Below are 18,787 nucleotides of genomic sequence, written 5' to 3'. Positions count from 1 at the left end.
ATCTCATAAGAGGGTCCATCATGTTCTAAATGCTTGATTCCAGTGATCTGGTGCAAGAGAAAACTGATGTAAAGCAGTTTTTCTTTGGGCCACAATTATGTGTGACTTCTCAAAATCAGCTCAAACTTGTCGATTGTGTTACTATTGGGTTTCTAAGAGACTCTAGAGCCGGTTGATATTCTATCTTTGGTCATTGGTTATTTTGATAGCAGAATCAGTCCATTAAGGCCTTTCACATTAAGGCCTTTCAAATGTACCACCGTGCACTCTTGGTGCGGTGGTCACTATACAAGTATAAATGCTTGTGGAGTGTGGAGAGGGCAAGGGCCGGAGTTCAATTCTTCAGGAAGGAGTTTCACACACATATACACCTATATTAGGCTAGAGTAGAAATTCTATCTTGTATAAAAAAAGAAAAAGAAAAAAAAGGCCTTTCAAATGTGTCCATTGTAGAAACTGAATAAAAACTTGTGGACACCCTTTATTTTCACCTCTTTAATTCTAATAGAAGTGAAAAAAAAAAATTCCTCTATGGTTTTAGCCTTTTAGGGGGAGTTGGGTTTTAGTTACTTAGAAAATGGCGATTATGCTTTGTTTTGCATTCATTAAAAATATAGCGGTCAACTCTTTGTTTGGCTTAATTTTTAATGCTTGTTTTGCAGTCGTCTGTGTTCCCTTGCTTTCTTATCTGTGGTTTATCATTCTAGCGAGTTCATTAGTTATCTAATACAACTTCTCTATGGTACTGAAAAACAGGGTTAGAAAGTGATACCAACTACAAGAGAAATTAAATAACGATTGCTTAGACTAGGAAAATTTTCTTTGGAGGATTTGTTTTAATGCGTATTCGTTTTACAAATCTATGCAGCTATGCTTCACTTCCCTTCATCAATATAATCAACTGATAACTCCTCATCTCAAGCCCTTCTTCATATATGTATTTTTGATCTCCATAATCTTCTTTTCATGACACATGAAATCCAACCCAACACATCATTTTTGCACTCATGGGAATTGAAAACCTCCTCCAGTGTTTTGTGTTGTGCCTCCCTTGGGTGGGCTAATGGCAATCCATAGCAAGGAAAGAGTTATTGCGATGAGACCCGACCAAACAAACACAATAGTTGGTGTCTTCCCTCTCCTTCCCATCAAACCCTTGGCAAAAGGATACAAATGAGCCAACACCCAGAAGCTAAAAAATGCTCCTCCAACAAACTTACTCCACTCGGGGTTACTGCTATAAATCGTCCTTGAAAATGCAACAGCAATACCGACTATATTCAACATGGCAATAACAATAGGAGGAATCATCAATGAGGTCCACTTGACAAGGTACAAATCTGCATAAATATCATCAATGTCCTCTCCCCCTGACTTTGAAGTCAATGTGAAAGAGATTTCTATGCCTGCAATGACTTTGAGAAGGCCTTGAACCACAGCAGCCAAGTGAGAACTGGTTCCAGAAATAAGCCAAAACTGTTCATTCCTCCACCACTCTTCCAATCCCACACCGGACCATTTTACCTCGAGAATTGCCAGCGTGACGAGGCATATTGTTATAATGAGCAGGTAGACTAAGAAGGTGACATTTAGAGTTTGGACAATGAATTGTCCAGAGAAAAGTGAGAGTGCAGGAAGGAAGCAATAGACAATAAGGAACACAGAGGTGAAAGGGTAAATGCCAACGTTTAGGTAAGCCATACGCTGGAGAAACTTGAGGCGCTTAGAGCCAAGCAAGGCATTGTTTCTAGAGAAGAAAATCTCAACAGAGCCAGTGGCCCAGCGAAGCACTTGGTGAAGTCTATCAGTGAGGTTAATTGGTGCTGAACCACGGAATGCATCACGCTTGGTGATGCAGTAGATGGAGCGCCACCCACGGTTGTGCATTCGATAGCCTGTCACCACATCTTCAGTCACTGAACCGTAAATCCAACCCACCCGGTCACCCCATTCCGTCTTGTCCTCATACCTGCATGATTGAATAATTAAATTAACCATATGCATTACTATAGCTATGAACAAAAATCCTCTCTATCCCAGCATGAACATTCCATCTTATACGCCAACTACAATATACAGGCATTGACATTTGACATACCAACAAGATATGACTGAGACAGCCTCGGCAACTATAGCAGCATCAAGTGGCTCACGTGGGACTCTAAGAGCACCAGGAGGTCGGCCATACTTGATACCTAAATGATCGGCAAGGGGGCGACCTTGGTACTCAGCTATTGGAATGGATTCCGCAAGTCTTGTAGAATTTCCAAAACGCTTGGGAAGTAGATTCAACTCCAGCTCAGGATCCAACTCTGTGGACTTCAAAGCTTGAGTCTCTGTCTCTGAGTCTGTCTTATTGCCAATCTTGTCAACTTGTGGAGGGTCAAAACCATACAGTGCAAACCGTCTAAACATGCAGCCTGTTCCCACATATACTGGGCCCTGTAGTGTAGTACCAAAAAAAAAAAAAAAAATCCATCTTTAAGTTGCTTGGGAAAGTAATTGATGCCTAAAGTTTAAGATTTTATTTCTTAGGCCTGACAGTGTATTGAACGTTACATTATTTAAAATTTTAAATGACATGATATTAGATATACTTTTAGATAATATGAACAAAATAGATCTATTTCAAATGGATATGAAGTTTTTATACCTGGACACCATCGAGGGCTCGCATGTTGCCATCAAAGAAGACTGTATTATGATTGGCGTACCGGTCAGAAGGATCAATGCCTTCAAATCTTTGTGGGAATTGAATGTAGCAAATGTCCTCACCACCTCGATCCATCATGAAGCACATTCCTTCACGAATAGCTTTGCAGTTGTAGATGTAGTGGTCACAGTCAAGGTTGAGAATAAATGGGCCATTGGACAAGACGGCCGATGTTCTTACCAAGGCATTCATGGCACCGGCTTTCTTGTTATGATCATAGCCTGGACGCTTCTCACGTGATACATATACAAACATGGGGAGCCGTATGTCCACATCTGTAAAGTCTATCATATTATCGTCAACCTCTCCCATTAATGGCTCATTTCTTGGGGGCTTCAGCATCACCTGTGGATTATGTAATATTCTTTGGTCACATTGCATAGGCTTGTTGGTGCACAATTACGATTTAGTTAGGAAGAATGTTAGCCTAGCTATTACCAATTTTACCACTATTACAAACGACTTACAAATTGACATGACAATAAATATGATTGGTATCATTTAAATTATATAACAAATAAATGTTTGAACTACCTTTTTGTGATTAAGTTTATATATTAAATTTGTAATATTCTGGTAAGAGTCTTGTAACTCAATTGATTGACATCTTCATGTTTATAGCAAAGAAGTTTAGAGCTCAAATCCCCCCACCCCAAATATCGAATTAAAAAAAAAAAATTGTAGTATCCCTCATGTATATACCTGAAGAATTCCTGCATGGTCACCTTTGGAGTGTTCACTAGTAGGGACAGCCCATGTGCCAGGCCAATGGGTAGCATCTGCCATCCAAGTGGCTTTCTGGACCTTCAATGGCTCCAAAAGGTCAGGCCCGCTCTCCCTCATGAGCTTCAACATCTTCATTTCCTCCCTAGCATTGAATGCATCTGATCTCCTCCTAATCGAGTCTGGGAGCCCATTAATTCTTACTTTGAACTCATCATATTCCCTCTTGATCTTCCTCCTATCCTTTACAAAATCAGGCCTACACTTATTCCTGGTTGGATCAACTTTCAAGCTGAAGTAGCTTTCAGGATTTCTTGGCTCGATATCATGTTTTCTACAGAATGGAACCCATAAATCAGCAAAACCTGCAGCCTCAGCCATAGCCTCAAAGGTGAGAAGGGCACCTCCATCATCAGAAATGTAACATGCAAGCTTCTCTACAGGGTAATCAACAGCTAGAATTGAAAGGATAGTGTTGGCAGTGACTAGAGGTGGTTCTTTTTCAGGATCAGCAGTGGAGACAAATAGGTCTACAGCAGGAAGGTCTGAGCAGCCAGTGGGATTTGATGGTGATGGTGTGTCAAACTTGTCATGAAGGACCTCAAGGTCGGTTGAACGGTTGATGGGGCAGAGCTTGGGAATTTGGTCGAGGATCCAAGAGAAGGCAAACCATATCTCACACACCACTGACATAAGCCACAACCACACTGCATCCTGGTTTGGATGTTTTATCCTCCATTGCAAGAAGAAACATAGCACCACCAGCCGAACCAAAATCAATAGCCTGGGTCATATAAATTATTCATCTTTAAGTTAAGTATCGTACAACCGAGTGATAATGAATTGATAATAAATAACGTAAAGAAAAAAATTAACTACGTAAGATACAACACATAAGGAATTGTATCTAAGATATATAACCTATAAGGGCTAATGATGCTCGCTGAGATTGGCAATTTCCTACTCAAGGGCTTCCAAGGCCTATCCATTGATTCCGTCATATCTCCCTTGAATCTTTCATCCTCTTCATGCCCGTAGGTGTCATCTTGGGGCCAAAAAGCATTACCAACCCCGTAAGTACCCTTTGTCTCAAACAACCACGGGTTGTTTTCAAATTCTCCCATTTGGTTCCTCTTCATCATAGACATGTTATTAGCATCCCTTTTTAAGCTGTTTGGGGCTGACAATTGCAATTCTCTACTTGAAAAATCTGGTGCATCATCCTCATAATCCCTCACCCTGTAAGGCTCCTTGCAACCTGGACATAGACCATTTTCTCTTTGGGCATCCATGTAGCAATCTCTGCAGATGGTGAACCTAGACAGCATATTTTAATGATTTTTTAGTTTATTTTCATTTTTCACCTAAATTCCTTTTGATATATTTGAAATGAGTACATAGTTTGATTGATTAGTCACAGAATATTAACAAAGAATTCAAAAAAACAGAAAAATGATCAGATGTATCACATACCTACAATCACAGGGGATTACATCTGCTCCCCTCTCATCCTTCATAACCGTGCCATCACAAGTAGGCACAGAACATGCAGTGCCCTTGTCTCCTGCCATTTGAGGGTGACTGAGTACCTCTGAGTCCATTGGCTGGTTGTCAGGTGTGGGAGGAAGGTGCACTGAGTAGTTCATGTAGTCCCCTAATATTTCTCCAGACATATCAATGTCTTCTCTTGACAAACTGACATACCTCCCACTTGAAGTTCGTCTTGCAAATTTAACAGTTTGCCCGCCTGAGTTTTGGTTTCCACAAGAAGTATTGGAACCCCCAGCAGTACGCATAGCCGTCTTTGATGGCTGTTGGCTGGACAGTGATGCCATTAGCTAATAGTAATATTTAAGTCTCCCTACCAATCACCTCTCCCAAATCCTGTAGAAGTGGGTTAGCAGTGCTGCTTACCCTGCCTGATTTTTTAGTTCTACAACATTTGCAATAAGACGTACCACTACTGATGGAATCCAAATTCTGAAAGAGATTCTCAAAGCTTCAAAAGGTGAAAGCACCATATGCTATATCATCAGTTTATGAAAAAAGATTAGATGGACCATACTACTTACAAGGCAGAGAGAAGTTGGGTTTTTAAGAAATGAAAGTAGTACTGCATTCATATGTCTGAAGAATGGTAATGGAGGCAATGTTTCTAAAATTGTTGCAATAGAATGACACTTTTGAGGATGGCTGTAATTATTCATGAAGTTTCTTTCACAACAACTGAGAGAAACAAATGGGAGGCACGTAGGAGCTTTTATTGGAGAGAGAGAGAGATCCCGTATCTTACAAAGAAGGTTGGAATATGATTGATTCATGTATGGTGAGAGACTTCCTTTGTAAATGACTATTTTTGGGGTTTCTTAATACATGATTTAAGGATTGTGTTTCTGGAGGGAGCGAAGTTGTTTGAATACTCTCCTTCACGTTCTTATTGTTTATTTGGCATTCATCACTAATAAACATTCAGTTCCTTAATTAGTTGCATATCACTTGGATTCCCTTCCCTCCAATGATAATCCTCATCTCCATCATGCCAAGTCAAAGTGAAGGACAACAGATCAGGACCTACCATACTATAGACCCCATTCATTTTATCGAATTATATAGATGAATATTATTTCTTTGAACTATCTGATATGAATAATTATTAATTCTTATAAAATCATTTCAATATCAACAGAGTTTGGTTCAAGTATGTGTAATTAATATTAACTATTGCTGATTTATATGGCACTCTAATCATCTAGCTGAGTGCCAAGATTGTGATCTAATGGCCGCCCTATACCTTTTTCTAACTCAACATGGTAGTCATATTTGGTTAAATAATTGGAAAAGGGAAAATGTCTGAAATCTTAAAACTTGAAAGATAAATTAATATATTTTTAATTTTTTTTTTGGTAATGAAATGAAACATTACATTACATTTTGTAATGTTATGTTTTTTTGTAACAGCTGGATGGTCTAATGGTTTTTTGTAATGAAATGAAAAAAAGAAAAAATTTATTTGTATTGGTTGAATGGCCCACATAACATTTTTTTTAGGTGGACAAGGGAAACACATACAAAACCCTGGGGTACCTTTTTTATTCCCCTTTAACGTGGAAGCCTATTAAGCAAATAAAATACATGCACATAGCTTAACATACAGAATCTAATCAGTATTATTAAACTGAATGATGTGCATCAGAAACTAATCTGCCTTTACTAACTGCATAAACTGCAGTGTATATGTTCGATTTAAATTCCTCTCCTTAAAAAACCGGCAATTTAGTTAACCTATGATTTTTGCGGTATAGGGAATAATTATCAAGAGTATCTTCTCTTCAATTCTCAAAAAGAAAAAAGAAAAAGAAAAAGTGGGACTCCAAGCCAGCCAAAGGGGTGAAGCAAATATCGAATACAACTCTTCAAAATAAAACAATAAATATCTGAATTGAGTATTGGATAAATCGAAGAAATAAGATGTGAATAATGTTTATGAGTGTTTGGTTGCAGTAGGAATGTGGTCATCTTTTTTCAGGAGGTCAAGTGGGTTATTTATAATCGCACAAAAATTCTCAATGTTGTGTTCTTATAAATTATTAAAATACTTTATAGTCTCTTATTTATCTCATTATTTCTACTAACAACTCTATATCTCGAATCTTAACGGTATGTTTCACCAATTTATATAAGCTAATTTTTAACAATTGCACACATTGGGGACTATTTGGCCACCCAATCCAACATGGACTACTAAGAGTATAGTACTGTAGTTTAATTGGTTGGGATTTTTTAGCATCTTCAATTGAGATATTTATGGTTCAAATATCCTACCCTGTTACCTTTTGAATTAGGAAAATTTGATTTTAGATGTAATTAATATTTTATATGATCAGTGTTTTAATGTGATTTTTAATTAACTAAATTGTTAAAGATTTTTGTTCGTAAGTTTCTATTGTATTTTTTTTAAAAAAAGTTTACGTTAGAAAGATTATAATTGTTTAAGATAGTTTGTTTGATTCCATAGGTTTCTAAAATTGATTAAGCATGCATTTTAGCTTTAGAACGCAAAAGAAACAAATTGACTCTCGTAATAATTCTTTTAATATTGTTCATCGGTATGGATCACTCATTCTTAGCGGCAATATAAATGAATATAAATGTTGTGGCCACTATACAAAATCTCACTTATGCGAAATTTGGGAGAGGTAATCGACTTGATTGGTAGGTAGTATGATTCCCAATTGTTTCTTTTCTTTTTTATCACAGGTGGATTCCCAAATAAATGAAATATAGAAAAACCTAAATTTAAGTATAAATGGTTAGTAATTAAACCAACTTTTTAGATTTGTGACCCATGAAAGATAGAAAAAAAAATTGCGCAAAGAAAAAACAATACCATGACATAAGTGTTGAGATATCTAATGCTAAGCCTACAATTGAGAAGTCCCAATGGCTAGTTTTCAAGACTCAAGAACAGAGCAATAACAATGGCTAGTCTTCTAAACGATGTCGTTGTATTTATTTCCAGTTATGATGATTAAGTCCAAACGCTGTCGTTTTATTAATCACATATATAAGTCTGTTGTCAGTTGAGATTAGGCGGGAAAGTTCGTTAGTTTTAGCTCCACCTTTCACGGATCCATTTTGTGATTTCAGGGTTGGTTAATTAAGTAGTTATAGTCAATTTTATGTATAAATACAGATAGTTGTAATGCAAATCAATTCATTCAAGCATTTACAGAAAATTTTGAAGCTTTCTTTCTTTTCTCTCTGTTTCTCACTCTTTCCTTCATTTTCTGGTTTTCTGTAATTCTGAGTTCTTTGTTTGCTTCATAATTGTTTCAATCTTCTAGACCTTAGTTCAAATCTTTTCATGGTATTAGAGCAGAATACAATCTTTACCAACTCTGATTCTTCAATGGCAGCTTCGTCTTCATCTATGCCTTCTTCAACAACTTCACCTTCGATCAATTTGACTAATCAACCTCTGTTGCTGCTTTCAAACATGTCAAATATGATGACAGTCAAGTTGGACAATTCCAACTACATAGTCTGGAAGCATCAGATCTCCATGGTGCTGGAGACTTATTCCACGATTGAACTCCTTGATGAGATTCCTCTTGTTCCAGAGAAGTTATTGAAAGATCTCTCAGGTACTGTTACAAAAGTTCTAAATCCAGATTATCATGCTTGGAAATCAAAGGAAAAGGCACTGCTTACCTTTATCAGCTCCACTCTAACACCTTCAGTTCTTGCTATGATTGTTGGTTGTTCATCAACTCTAAAAGTTTGGAAAGTCCTAGAAAACAGATTTTCTTCCATTTCGAGATCTCATGTAATGAATCTCAAGGGAGAATTGCACAATGTAAAGAAAGGTTCAGATTCTGTAGACACATATCTGCAAAAAATCAAGGTCATCAGGGAAAAATTAATGGTAGTTGGAGTTTTCCTAGATGATGAAGAATTGCTTCACGTGGCAATTTAAGGACTTCCAAGGGAATTTAGTGCATTCAGGTATGCTATTAGGACCAGAAGCACAAAATTGAGCTTTGATGAGTTAGCTACTATGCTAAATGCAGAAGAGGAATCACTGAATGAAGGACTGGAAATTAAAGACTCAACTTTTGCAATGGCTGTCAACACAACACCTAGGTCAAATAACAGTGGTGGTTTTACCAATTACAATCAGTCCACTAATCGTGGAAGAGGAAGAGGAAACAATAATAGAGGTAGAGGACGAGGCTCTTCACCTAATCAGTTTTCACAATACTCTCCTAATCAAGGATCTGGTCCAAGAGCAGAAAGACCTATTTGCCAAATTTGTGGCAAATCTGGTCATATAGCCATAGATTGCTACCATAGAATGGATTATGCCTATCAAGGCAAACATCCACCTACTAAATTGGCAGCAATGGCTACTTCCTCCAACTCTATGCTTGCACAAGAGCAGCCTTGGCTAGCAGACAGTGCAGCTACAGACTATGTTACCTCCAGTCTTAATCACCTAAGCTTTCCTAAACCTTACAATGGACAAGATCATCTCACAGTGGGTAATGGACAAACTCTCCCTATCACACACATAGGTAACACTCTTATTCCATCTTCTAATTCTGTAATACAACTTAGAAATGTGTTAAGAGTCCCTACTATTGCTTCCAATCTTGCATCAGTCCACAAAATTTTTCATGACAATTAGTGTTGGTGTTATTTTGATGAAAACACCTTATCTATTCAGGCCTTGGCCACGGGGAAAGTGCCCTACAAGGGCAAGAGTGAAGGTGGGGTGTATCCTATTTACCTTCACAAGGCACCTAAGCTTCTCATTCCTCATAAAATTTGCAATTCAGTCTCCACTTCATCACCTAGTTGGCTTCTATGGCACAACAGACTTGGTCATCCCAATTCCCAAGTTCTTAAATTTCTTTTTCAACACAAATACTTGTCTTTTAATAAGAACACAAACTTAGTAGATTTTTGTGTTCATTGTCTACATGGCAAAATGCATAAACTTCCCTTTCCTAGCTCTAGATTTGTTGCTACTGCACCATTTGAGCTTGTACATACTGATCTTTGGGGTCTTGCACCTCTTAATTCAATAAATGGATTTCAATGTTATGTCATTTTTGTTGACCATTATACACGTTTTACTTGGTTGTACTTACTTCACACAAAATCTGAAGTTTACACTAAGTTTGTGCACTTTCATGCTATGGTTACCAATAAGTTTTCAGCAACCATTAAGACACTTAGATCTGATGGTGGTGGGGAATACACCTCCAAACTTTTGAATCTTATCTGTCTTCTCATGGTATTCACCATCAACTCTCCTGTCCCTATACTCCTTAGCAAAATGGGTTAGGGGAGAGGAAACATAGACACTTAATAGAAACCACCATTACTCTACTTTCCCAAGCTTCCTTACCTTCATAGTTTTGGTCTTTTGCTGTTCAAACAGCCATAACCCATATTAATCTCTTACCTACTGCTTCACTTTGTTTTCTTTCACCTTGGTTCAAGCTTTATAGCTCTCATCCAGATATCACTTCTCTTAAAGTGTTTGGTTGTGCTTGCTACCCTTATTTTAGACCTTAAACTAAACACAAACTTAAGCATAGGACTACTGAATGTATTTTCCTGGGTTATTCTATTATTTCTAAGGGGTATTTGTGTTTTGATGTTAAATCTAACCACTTATACACTTGCAGGCATGTACTGTTTAATGAGTCCAAGTTTCCTTCCACTTCTTCTCATATTACCTCTCTTCCACATTCTGTCAAACCAACGCTTGACATCTGGCTAATTAATCTTCTCTATTTACATTCATCCAATCAACCTTCAATTCTTGGTTCCTATATTCCTCCCACCTCCTCTAGTTCTATTTCTGTCAGTCCTTCCTCTCATACCACTCATACTCTTCCTCCTTTGCACTCTACAACACCTGCCTCTTCCAGTCCTATACCTAATCTTGATCCACTAGCTCCTACAGATTCCCAACTAGCTCCTATATCCACTAATCCTTGTTCACCCTTATCCAGTCCCATTCCTCCTACTGCACCAGATCCTATCCTTCCAATTACCAATACACACCCTATGACTACCAGGTCTAAACATGGCATTACTAAAAAGAAGCTCCGCTACAAGGCTGTTCTAGACTACACTTTCATAGAGCCACCTTCATATAAAGTTGCCTTTCAATATCCTCAGTGGACAAAGGCCATGGATGAGGAGTTCTCTGCCTTATAAAGACAGAACACTTGGTCATTAGTCCTTGCTGCCCCTGGAATTAATCTTGTGGGTTGCAAATGGGTCTACAAATTGAAGTTGCACAGTGATGGCTCGATAGCTTGATATAAGGCAAGACTAGTTGCCAGAGCTTTCACCAACAGGCTGGTATTGATTACATAGAGACATTTAGCCCAGTTGTCAAACCAGCCACAGCCAGACTTATTCTTACCATTGCAGTGAGTTTCAGATGGTCCCTCAGATAGCTTGATGTTTTAAATGCTTTCTTACATGGTTTTCTTCAGTAAGAGGTCTATATGCAATAGCCTGCTGGCTATGTTGACCCTCAATTTTCTTCTCATGTCTGCAAGCTTCACAATTCATTATATGGACTTAAACAAGCTCCTTGGGCTTGGTTTGATCGCTTCACTTCTCAGCTTCTGCATCTTGGTTTTATGGCCTCCTTGGCAGACCCTTCATTGTTCATTTATCACCATCATCAGACTACCATTTATCTGCTACTCTATGTTGATGATATAATCATCACTGGTAATGATCCTCCACAGCTCTCTCACCCCATCACTGCCTTGAGTCATGCCTTTGAGCTTAAAGATCTTGGGGCTCTCTCTTATTTCCTTGGTATTCAAATCTCACCTACCAAATTTGGGCTCTCTTTATGTCAGTCCAAGTATGCTTTTGATATTCTTCATCGTTTTCACATGGAGAATGCAAAGCCTACAAAGATCCCCTGCTGTCCATCTACACGCCTTACTCCTTATGAGGGTTCTCTCTTACTTGACCCTTCTGAGTACAAGAGTATGGTTGCGGCACTCTAATACTTAACCTTCACTCGCCCTGATTTAGCTTTCAATGTTCGTCAGCTGTGTCAGTTCATGCATCATCCTACTACCTCTCATTTTGATGCTGCTAAAAGGGTTCTTAGCTATGTTCGAGGCACATTACATTTTGGAATTCATATAGCTCTTGGTCCTATCACTCTCTTAGCCTTCTCAGACACAGATTAGGCTGGTGACCCATCTGATAGGGAATCTACAACTGGTATCTTGGTCTTTCTTGGTTCTAGCCCCATTTCTTGGTCTTCCAAGAAGCAATCCCCTGTCTCACTTTCATCAACTAAAGCTGAGTATCGCGGACTTGCCTCCACTGTTGCTGAATTGGCTTGGCTTCGTACTCATTTCAGAAAGCTTGGTTTATCTCTTCCACACATTCCTGTTCTTTGGTGTGACAACAATTTTGCAATTTCCTTGGCCTTCAACCCTGTGTTTCATTCTAGGACGAAGCACATTGAAGTGGACTATCGTTATGTCCGTGAATGTGTTCTTCGTCATGGTTTGGGCATTAAGTTCATTTCTGGCCGCGACAACTTTGCTGACATTTTCACTAAGCCTTTGCCTGGCCCTCACTTTGTGTTTCTTCGCAGCAAACTCTTAGCTAATTTTGCCTCGAGTTTGAGGGGGGATGTTGAGATATCTAATGCTAAGCCTACAATTGAGAAGTCCCAACGGCTAGTTTTCAAAACTCAAGAACAGAGCAACAACAACGGCTAGTCTTCTAAACGATGTCGCTGTATTTATTTCCAGTTATGATGATTAAGTGCAAACGCTGTCGTTCTATTAATCACATATATGAGTCTGTTGTCAGTTGAGATTAGGCGGGAAAGTTCATTAGTTTTAGCTTCACCTTTCACGGATCCATTCCGTGATTTCAGGGTTGGTTAATTAAGTAGTTACAGTCAATTTTATGTATAAATACAGATAGTTGTAATGCAAATCAATTCATTCAAGCAGTTACAAAAATTATGGAGCTTTCTTTCTTTTCTCTCTGTTTCTCTCTGTTTCTCACTCTTTCCTTCATTTTCTGGTTTTCTAAAATTCTGAGTTCTTTGTTTGCTTCATAATTGTTTCAATCTTCTAGACCTTAGTTCAAATCTTTTCAATAAGATCTATATGGTTTGGCAGTTTACTTACATCTATGGAGTTACTACGTTTTTTTTTTTTTTTTCACAATCTCAAGGAAAAAAATACTGAAGTGGCAATTACAATACATCAATTCATCAAGCCCTAATATGAAGCGAAATTATATATATATATATGTGTGTGTGTGTGTGTGTGTGAAACAATGGATCTAAAATCCGGCCAAACCTTCATTCTATGGACTAAGATTCAAAAAATCTCTTATTTAAAACCGTAGTACTTTCAAGTCGGATCAGACCAAAAATTAGATTAAACACAACCCAGCTCCACATAGCTAGTCTAACATTAAAAAAATGATCAAATGAGCATGTAAATTAATAAGCATATTTCCGAAATTCTAAAGAAGACAGCCTCCCAGCTCACTTTCATATTTTTCAAGTTTCAACACTTCAAAGCTCCAATACCTTGGTGCATGCATGTTTTCCCACTCTTGGGAAGTTGGGTTTTCTTTTCTGCCCGAGATGGTTGTTCTGAATTTTTTTCCTCTATTTTTGTTTTATTTTCTTATTTTGCGTGGCAACAAGTGAAATGAATGTGCTGGCAGCTGGTTAAAAATCAACCAAACTCTTTCAGTGCTTGCTCTACCTTGATCAAATAGCTGAAGAGAATAAAACAAATGATGTTATAGCTAGGAAACACAGTGCAGATTTGGGTTTGGATGCAGACGTAGGCGCGGGTGTGGGTGTGGGTGTGGGTGTGGTGCGGCGAGTTGGAAATTTTTGAAAAAATAGGGCACGGGTGCGACGGGATATATTTTGTGGAGGGTAAAAATTCCTGAATAAACATTTGGGCTTTGGGCTTTCTTGACGGGTACCAGTTTGTTTTTGATTAAAGGCCTCCAGGCTCACAAGTCAGTCTGCACTGTAAAGGTCCGAGGAGCTGTTGGAGGAGGAATGTCTCCTCGGACAGGCCCGACGATGACCCTAGGACTTGTCAAGAAGGTTAAAGGCAGAATTCTAGAAAAACTTATTGGTAAGAGGGCGATCCAAGCACCCTCTAGACGCAAGGATGTGAGAGAAATATCTAAGGAAAAGGCTGCTACTTCCACATTAAAAACCTTGCATCTACCTCCCTGGCCGCATTAATGGGGAAATGACCTCTGAGCAGTGGAATTCAACCTTCCTGCTATTGTTTAAAGACTTCAAGAAGGTGGTCGATGAGACAAGTATCTAAGGAAAAGATTTGTATGACACGTGGATGAGCCAGTGAAGATGAAGAAGTATATAAGGATACGAGAGAGGAAAGAGAAGGAGATTGGCTCCTTAATTAAAAGAGAACTAGGAATTGTAAACTGGGGCATAGAAAGAGAAAATCTATACAAATCGTTTTCGGCTTACGTCCGAGAAGGTCTCTTTGTTATATTTGTTTATCATTTGCATAGGTTACGACACTATAACCTGCCAATCAAGCTTCCAACATCCCTAACTTAGATTTCAAATCCACACTCTACAAATCTTATTGTCTAAGGCTCATTGGGCCTGAGCCCACATTTGTTTTTGGGTTCGGGTACAATTGTGCACTTACATATTTATCAATAAATTATTAAATATATTTTTAACTATATTTTCTACATATTGCTAAGCATATTTTTTTATATAATGGTAAACACATACCAATTTAAGAGCAAAAGTAGAGTGAGCTTGGGTTAGTGAGGCAAAAGAGATATGGAGGGAGTGTAAGGGAGAGTCATAAGTTAGAGAGAGAGAGAGATGGGAGACGAAGAGAATGAGAGAGTCATAGAGAGTTTGAGATGAGTTTAGAGTTTTTTTTTTCATTAAACTAGATTGTCAAAATGGTGTGTTTTGACAAAATTTGCATTTTTTTTTTTAAAACACTTATTTTGGCCCATGTCGGACAGATTCGGGGCTTGTTTCTAACCGAATCGGACTGTATCAACCGAATCAAAAAATGAAAAAAAAAGACCCCGTCACGAGCGCGCGTGTAGCCACGTCCACGGCCGCATAGCGCGTTCGTTGGACTCAGGTGCGATAAACCAATCGGAACAACCATGCTTTCCAGGATACTAGGCTTCCTATTGAAGAAAGCTAGTACTAAAATGGTTTACAGGTTAATATAACTAGCCTACTAGATAATAAATAATTTAATCAATTTGCTCTTTTTCAGTACTAGCTTTATTTTTGCTTTCGGTTTTCTTCAGTCCCCTTTAACCTTTCTGGGAGAATGCAGAGTGTGTGAAATTAGCCATTAAAAATAAAACTCTAGAAAATGTGCATTTGGAAAATCTACCACAAATCCAAAATTTGTTAAAACAAGAAAAAGAAAAAAGGGGAAAATCTCTTAACAATTGAAAAAGAAGAAATAAAAACAATGTCATGATATTTTGTACATAAATTGGACTTACAGATATGGAGGATTTTCCATGTCCTGTGCTCCAAATGAGGCTCACATTACATCCTCACAACTGAGGGTCATGTTCTATATATCCCCATAAAAAATACATTCTATATATATCACGAGTTTTTCCCTCAGAAACATGTTTGTCCTGATGAAATATCACAGGATTTTCATTCTACTTTCTTCTTGATTAATATTTATTTGCCTGCAGACCATTGAAATCTTCATCTTCTCCATATATATGTTCATCTCAACAGTCAAATCCAAGATACATATACCAACATTCTGACAGCAAACATCTAAAAGCACCCCCTTCCACTTCCAACTCATCTGACACAAAGCCCCTGCTTCCGCAAAGTCTGAGAGAGGTGGTTGATAATAGCACCCCCCTCATCTTATGAGAAATACAATACTAAAATGGTGGCCTAGCTGCATTGCCACTACCCCAATTACCAAAAACATCACCAGGTAAGGCTGTATAATTTCCCATGCTCACCCCCAAATTATAAAAAGGAACACCACCACTGCTGCCACCGCTTCCTCCATCACCCAATTGGCCACTGGTCATTCCCGAAGTTTGTGAAGCTGTAGGCTGTACCTGCACTCCTGACTCTTCCTCCTCCAATGGTAACCTATCATACACTGCATTAGCAAATGATGCAACCATCAACAGCACAGAACTTGAAGCTGTCAAAGGTGACACCACGCTTCCTCCCATGACTTGTCCTTGCCCACCTGCCAAAAAAATAGTCAAACCACCAGCTTCCGGAGGAGCTGGTGGTGGCAGAGCTGTCCCAGTCAGAGACAAAATGTCAAACCTCCCATGTAATGTTACAACACTCCCAGCTGGTGATGCTGGCTGTCGCAAATTTACATTGGTGACAAAACCACTGCCACTAAGGACGCAAACTCCACGGCCACGGTGCAAGGCGTAGTTTGAGACTGACTCAACAATGTCTGAACCTGCAGAGACTTCAAGTACATGGGATTTCAGTGCATTTGGGCTGTCCCTGGTGATGATTATCGGTGGTTTGGGCTTGTTTTTGGAACCAGCAGGACGGCCACGAGGCCTGCGACTAGAGGTTGCTCCTGAACTTGTAGTGGGGGCATCAGGGTCCGCACTAGGTCTTTGGTCTTTCTCTGGAGAGTGTTTGGAATCTGTGAGTTGGGGCTGTGATGGTCTTTGTAGTTGGAGCTCTGGTCCCAGGAGCTGGTGGACATAGCGAGAACCTGCTGGTTCTAAGCCACTCATCTGCTCAATCTAGCTATTTCTCTCTCACACACACTCTCACTATACCTACTTATCTATATTAGCTAGGAAGAAGATATACTATAGAAACTGTTTCTAAATTGTTAAGGCGCTAGCATTTCTTCTACTCTACCTGTTTAGATCTTTGAAATGTTCATGAAAATAAAGAGAAAAATCAACATAGAGAATTATGTGATTTAGCACTGTGAGAACTCTAGACTAGAAACCAATAAATGTCACTTTCCCATTCACAATATGAGCCACTATCTCTCTACCTTTTCAAAGATTGAAGATTTTGACCCCAAAGCTTATAACTAGAATTAGAGGAGTTGTCCACTTAATTAGAAGAGATTTCCTATCTAGGTTTCTGAACTGTTTGAGTCGAACCCAAGTGAAACAAAGAAGGGAAAATAAAAGGTTAAGATTCAGATCTCGGAAGCTAATTGAAATGCACCAAGAAATGCTAGCTGTTTAATTCTTGGAAATCCCTAGTAGTAGCAGGTACATTCTGGATTCATGAAGTTGCTTGCCCCTACCAGCTTTAGATCTTTTCAGGAATGAATCAACTAGGACAGGTAGAAACCTAGCTATAAAACCAAGATGGCGAAACCCATTTGGTTAACAAAGGAGAGATGTAATATTATAATATTCACGAAAATTTTTTTTTGGGGTAAACAATTCATGAAAAACTTGTATGATTATATTATATGTATTAGAATGAAGTTTAAAGTGATGTTCTTTACATCTTTGTAGCCCCCTATGGTTTTTGAATGCCTGAAAACTTAACTTCAGATCGAATGAATTCAAAGCGAGGAGTTTGAGGAAATGAATTTGTGGAAAGCTGAGAGAGAAGGTGTTCTTTTTCTTTTTTAAGTTAGACAAACTCATTTTCTTTCCATTAAATTAAGAAAAAGAAAGAAATAAAATAAAGGAACGTGCATGCATATGCTTTCGTGTCTAGGAAGGCACGAGTCTAGGGAGAACCGAATCAATGACAGAATGCTAACTCGTGGAGGTAAAAGGCTATACATGAATTATGCTGCCCTAACATATTGCAGTATGTAATATGGTTATATATATAGTAGAAACTTCTTCCCAGAAAAGTTTGGATGCTTCTGAATTTTGCTTCGTTAAGGGTAAAAGGCAACAAGCAGGGATAACTTAGGAGTTTGGAACTCCATGGCTCACCCTTTTATATATTCCTATGCTGCCTAACGCTTGCATTGCACCATTTACAAACTGTGGACTTTGTTGAGGCCTACTATCTGCTGATATATAATGAAACCTAACTTTATGTTCTTATATTTAAGTGTGAATGGTATGTTTGGTTAAGTATATATTTCAAACAATTAATTAGCCTCCTTTTTGTCTCTTTAACTCCAAATTAATTAGGCAAAGTTTCCTTCACTGCTTTAAATTTATTCTTGGACATTCTTTGACTTCTTATAATGTTAGGGCTCAGAGAATGAAGAAGGCTCTTCTTAATTAAGATATTAAAGATGTGATGGGATGTGTGTATTTGATTAGATAATTAAACAACTCACATACACACATCCCATCACATCACATCTGTACATATTGTAGTAGTAATAATTATTGCACATTATATAAAGTGTGAACATCCATAAAATATTGTGGGTATTTAACTTTATAAAATGCGGACATTATAGGTGTGTTTAGATAGAGCTTATTGTTAAAAATTAAAAATACTGTAATAAAATAATTTTTAAATGTGTAAATAATATTGTGGGATCCATTTAAAAAAAATAGCTGAAAATAAAATTTGTGGGTTCTTGAACAGTGCATGAATGCACTATTCATGACAGAAAATGACTGAGAAGTCAGAAATATACAGCTACTGTTCATGAACAGTAGCCGTTTGTCCCCTCAAAAGCGTACTACAGCAAAAAAAAAAAAAAAAAAATAGTGAAACACAGGAAAGTCAACAAGTGCGGCTGGGAAAAAAAAAAGAAAAAAAAGAGCAAAACGTTGAAGTACAAATGCAGACGCCAAAACGCTGAATCCAAACGCATTCTATGT

At 38.2% G+C, this 18,787-nt stretch overlaps 2 protein-coding genes across 2 annotated transcripts; both read right to left on the bottom strand.

Annotated features, from left to right (window-relative positions):
• Positions 1-829: 829 nt before the first annotated feature.
• Positions 830-5,271, bottom strand: LOC142643617 (cellulose synthase-like protein D4). The gene is made up of 6 exons (XM_075818309.1): positions 4,910-5,271; positions 4,358-4,753; positions 3,416-4,220; positions 2,654-3,058; positions 2,099-2,442; positions 830-1,969 (listed from the first exon to the last, which is right to left on the bottom strand). Exons 1-6 carry the CDS (start codon positions 5,269-5,271, stop codon positions 1,006-1,008), a joined length of 3,276 nt encoding a protein of 1,091 aa, XP_075674424.1. The 3' UTR covers positions 830-1,005.
• Positions 5,272-15,436: 10,165 nt separating this feature from the next.
• Positions 15,437-17,960, bottom strand: LOC142643626 (AT-hook motif nuclear-localized protein 25-like). Its single transcript, XM_075818321.1, has one exon. The coding sequence runs from the start codon at positions 16,748-16,750 to the stop codon at positions 15,911-15,913; it is 840 nt and encodes a 279-aa protein (XP_075674436.1). The 5' UTR covers positions 16,751-17,960; the 3' UTR covers positions 15,437-15,910.
• Positions 17,961-18,787: the final 827 nt, after the last annotated feature.

Source organism: Castanea sativa, chromosome 7 (genome assembly GCF_040712315.1).
Source record: "Castanea sativa cultivar Marrone di Chiusa Pesio chromosome 7, ASM4071231v1".
Classification (NCBI taxonomy): Eukaryota; Viridiplantae; Streptophyta; class Magnoliopsida; order Fagales; family Fagaceae; genus Castanea; species Castanea sativa.
Note: the sequence above shows the minus strand (reverse complement) of the source record. Positions and strands in the feature narration are given on the sequence as shown.

Coding starts and splice junctions, on each gene's coding strand:
- LOC142643626 (XM_075818321.1), bottom strand. CDS start 16,750: ATGAGTGGCTTAGAACCAGCAGGTTCTCGCTATGTCCACCAGCTCCTG.
- LOC142643617 (XM_075818309.1), bottom strand. CDS start 5,271: ATGGCATCACTGTCCAGCCAACAGCCATCAAAGACGGCTATGCGTACT. Junction 4,221..4,357: donor AGCATCATTAGCCCTTATAG/GTTATATATCTT, acceptor TATATGACCCAG/GCTATTGATTTTGGTTCGGC. Junction 2,443..2,653: donor GAGCCCTCGATGGTGTCCAG/GTATAAAAACTT, acceptor ACTACACTACAG/GGCCCAGTATATGTGGGAAC.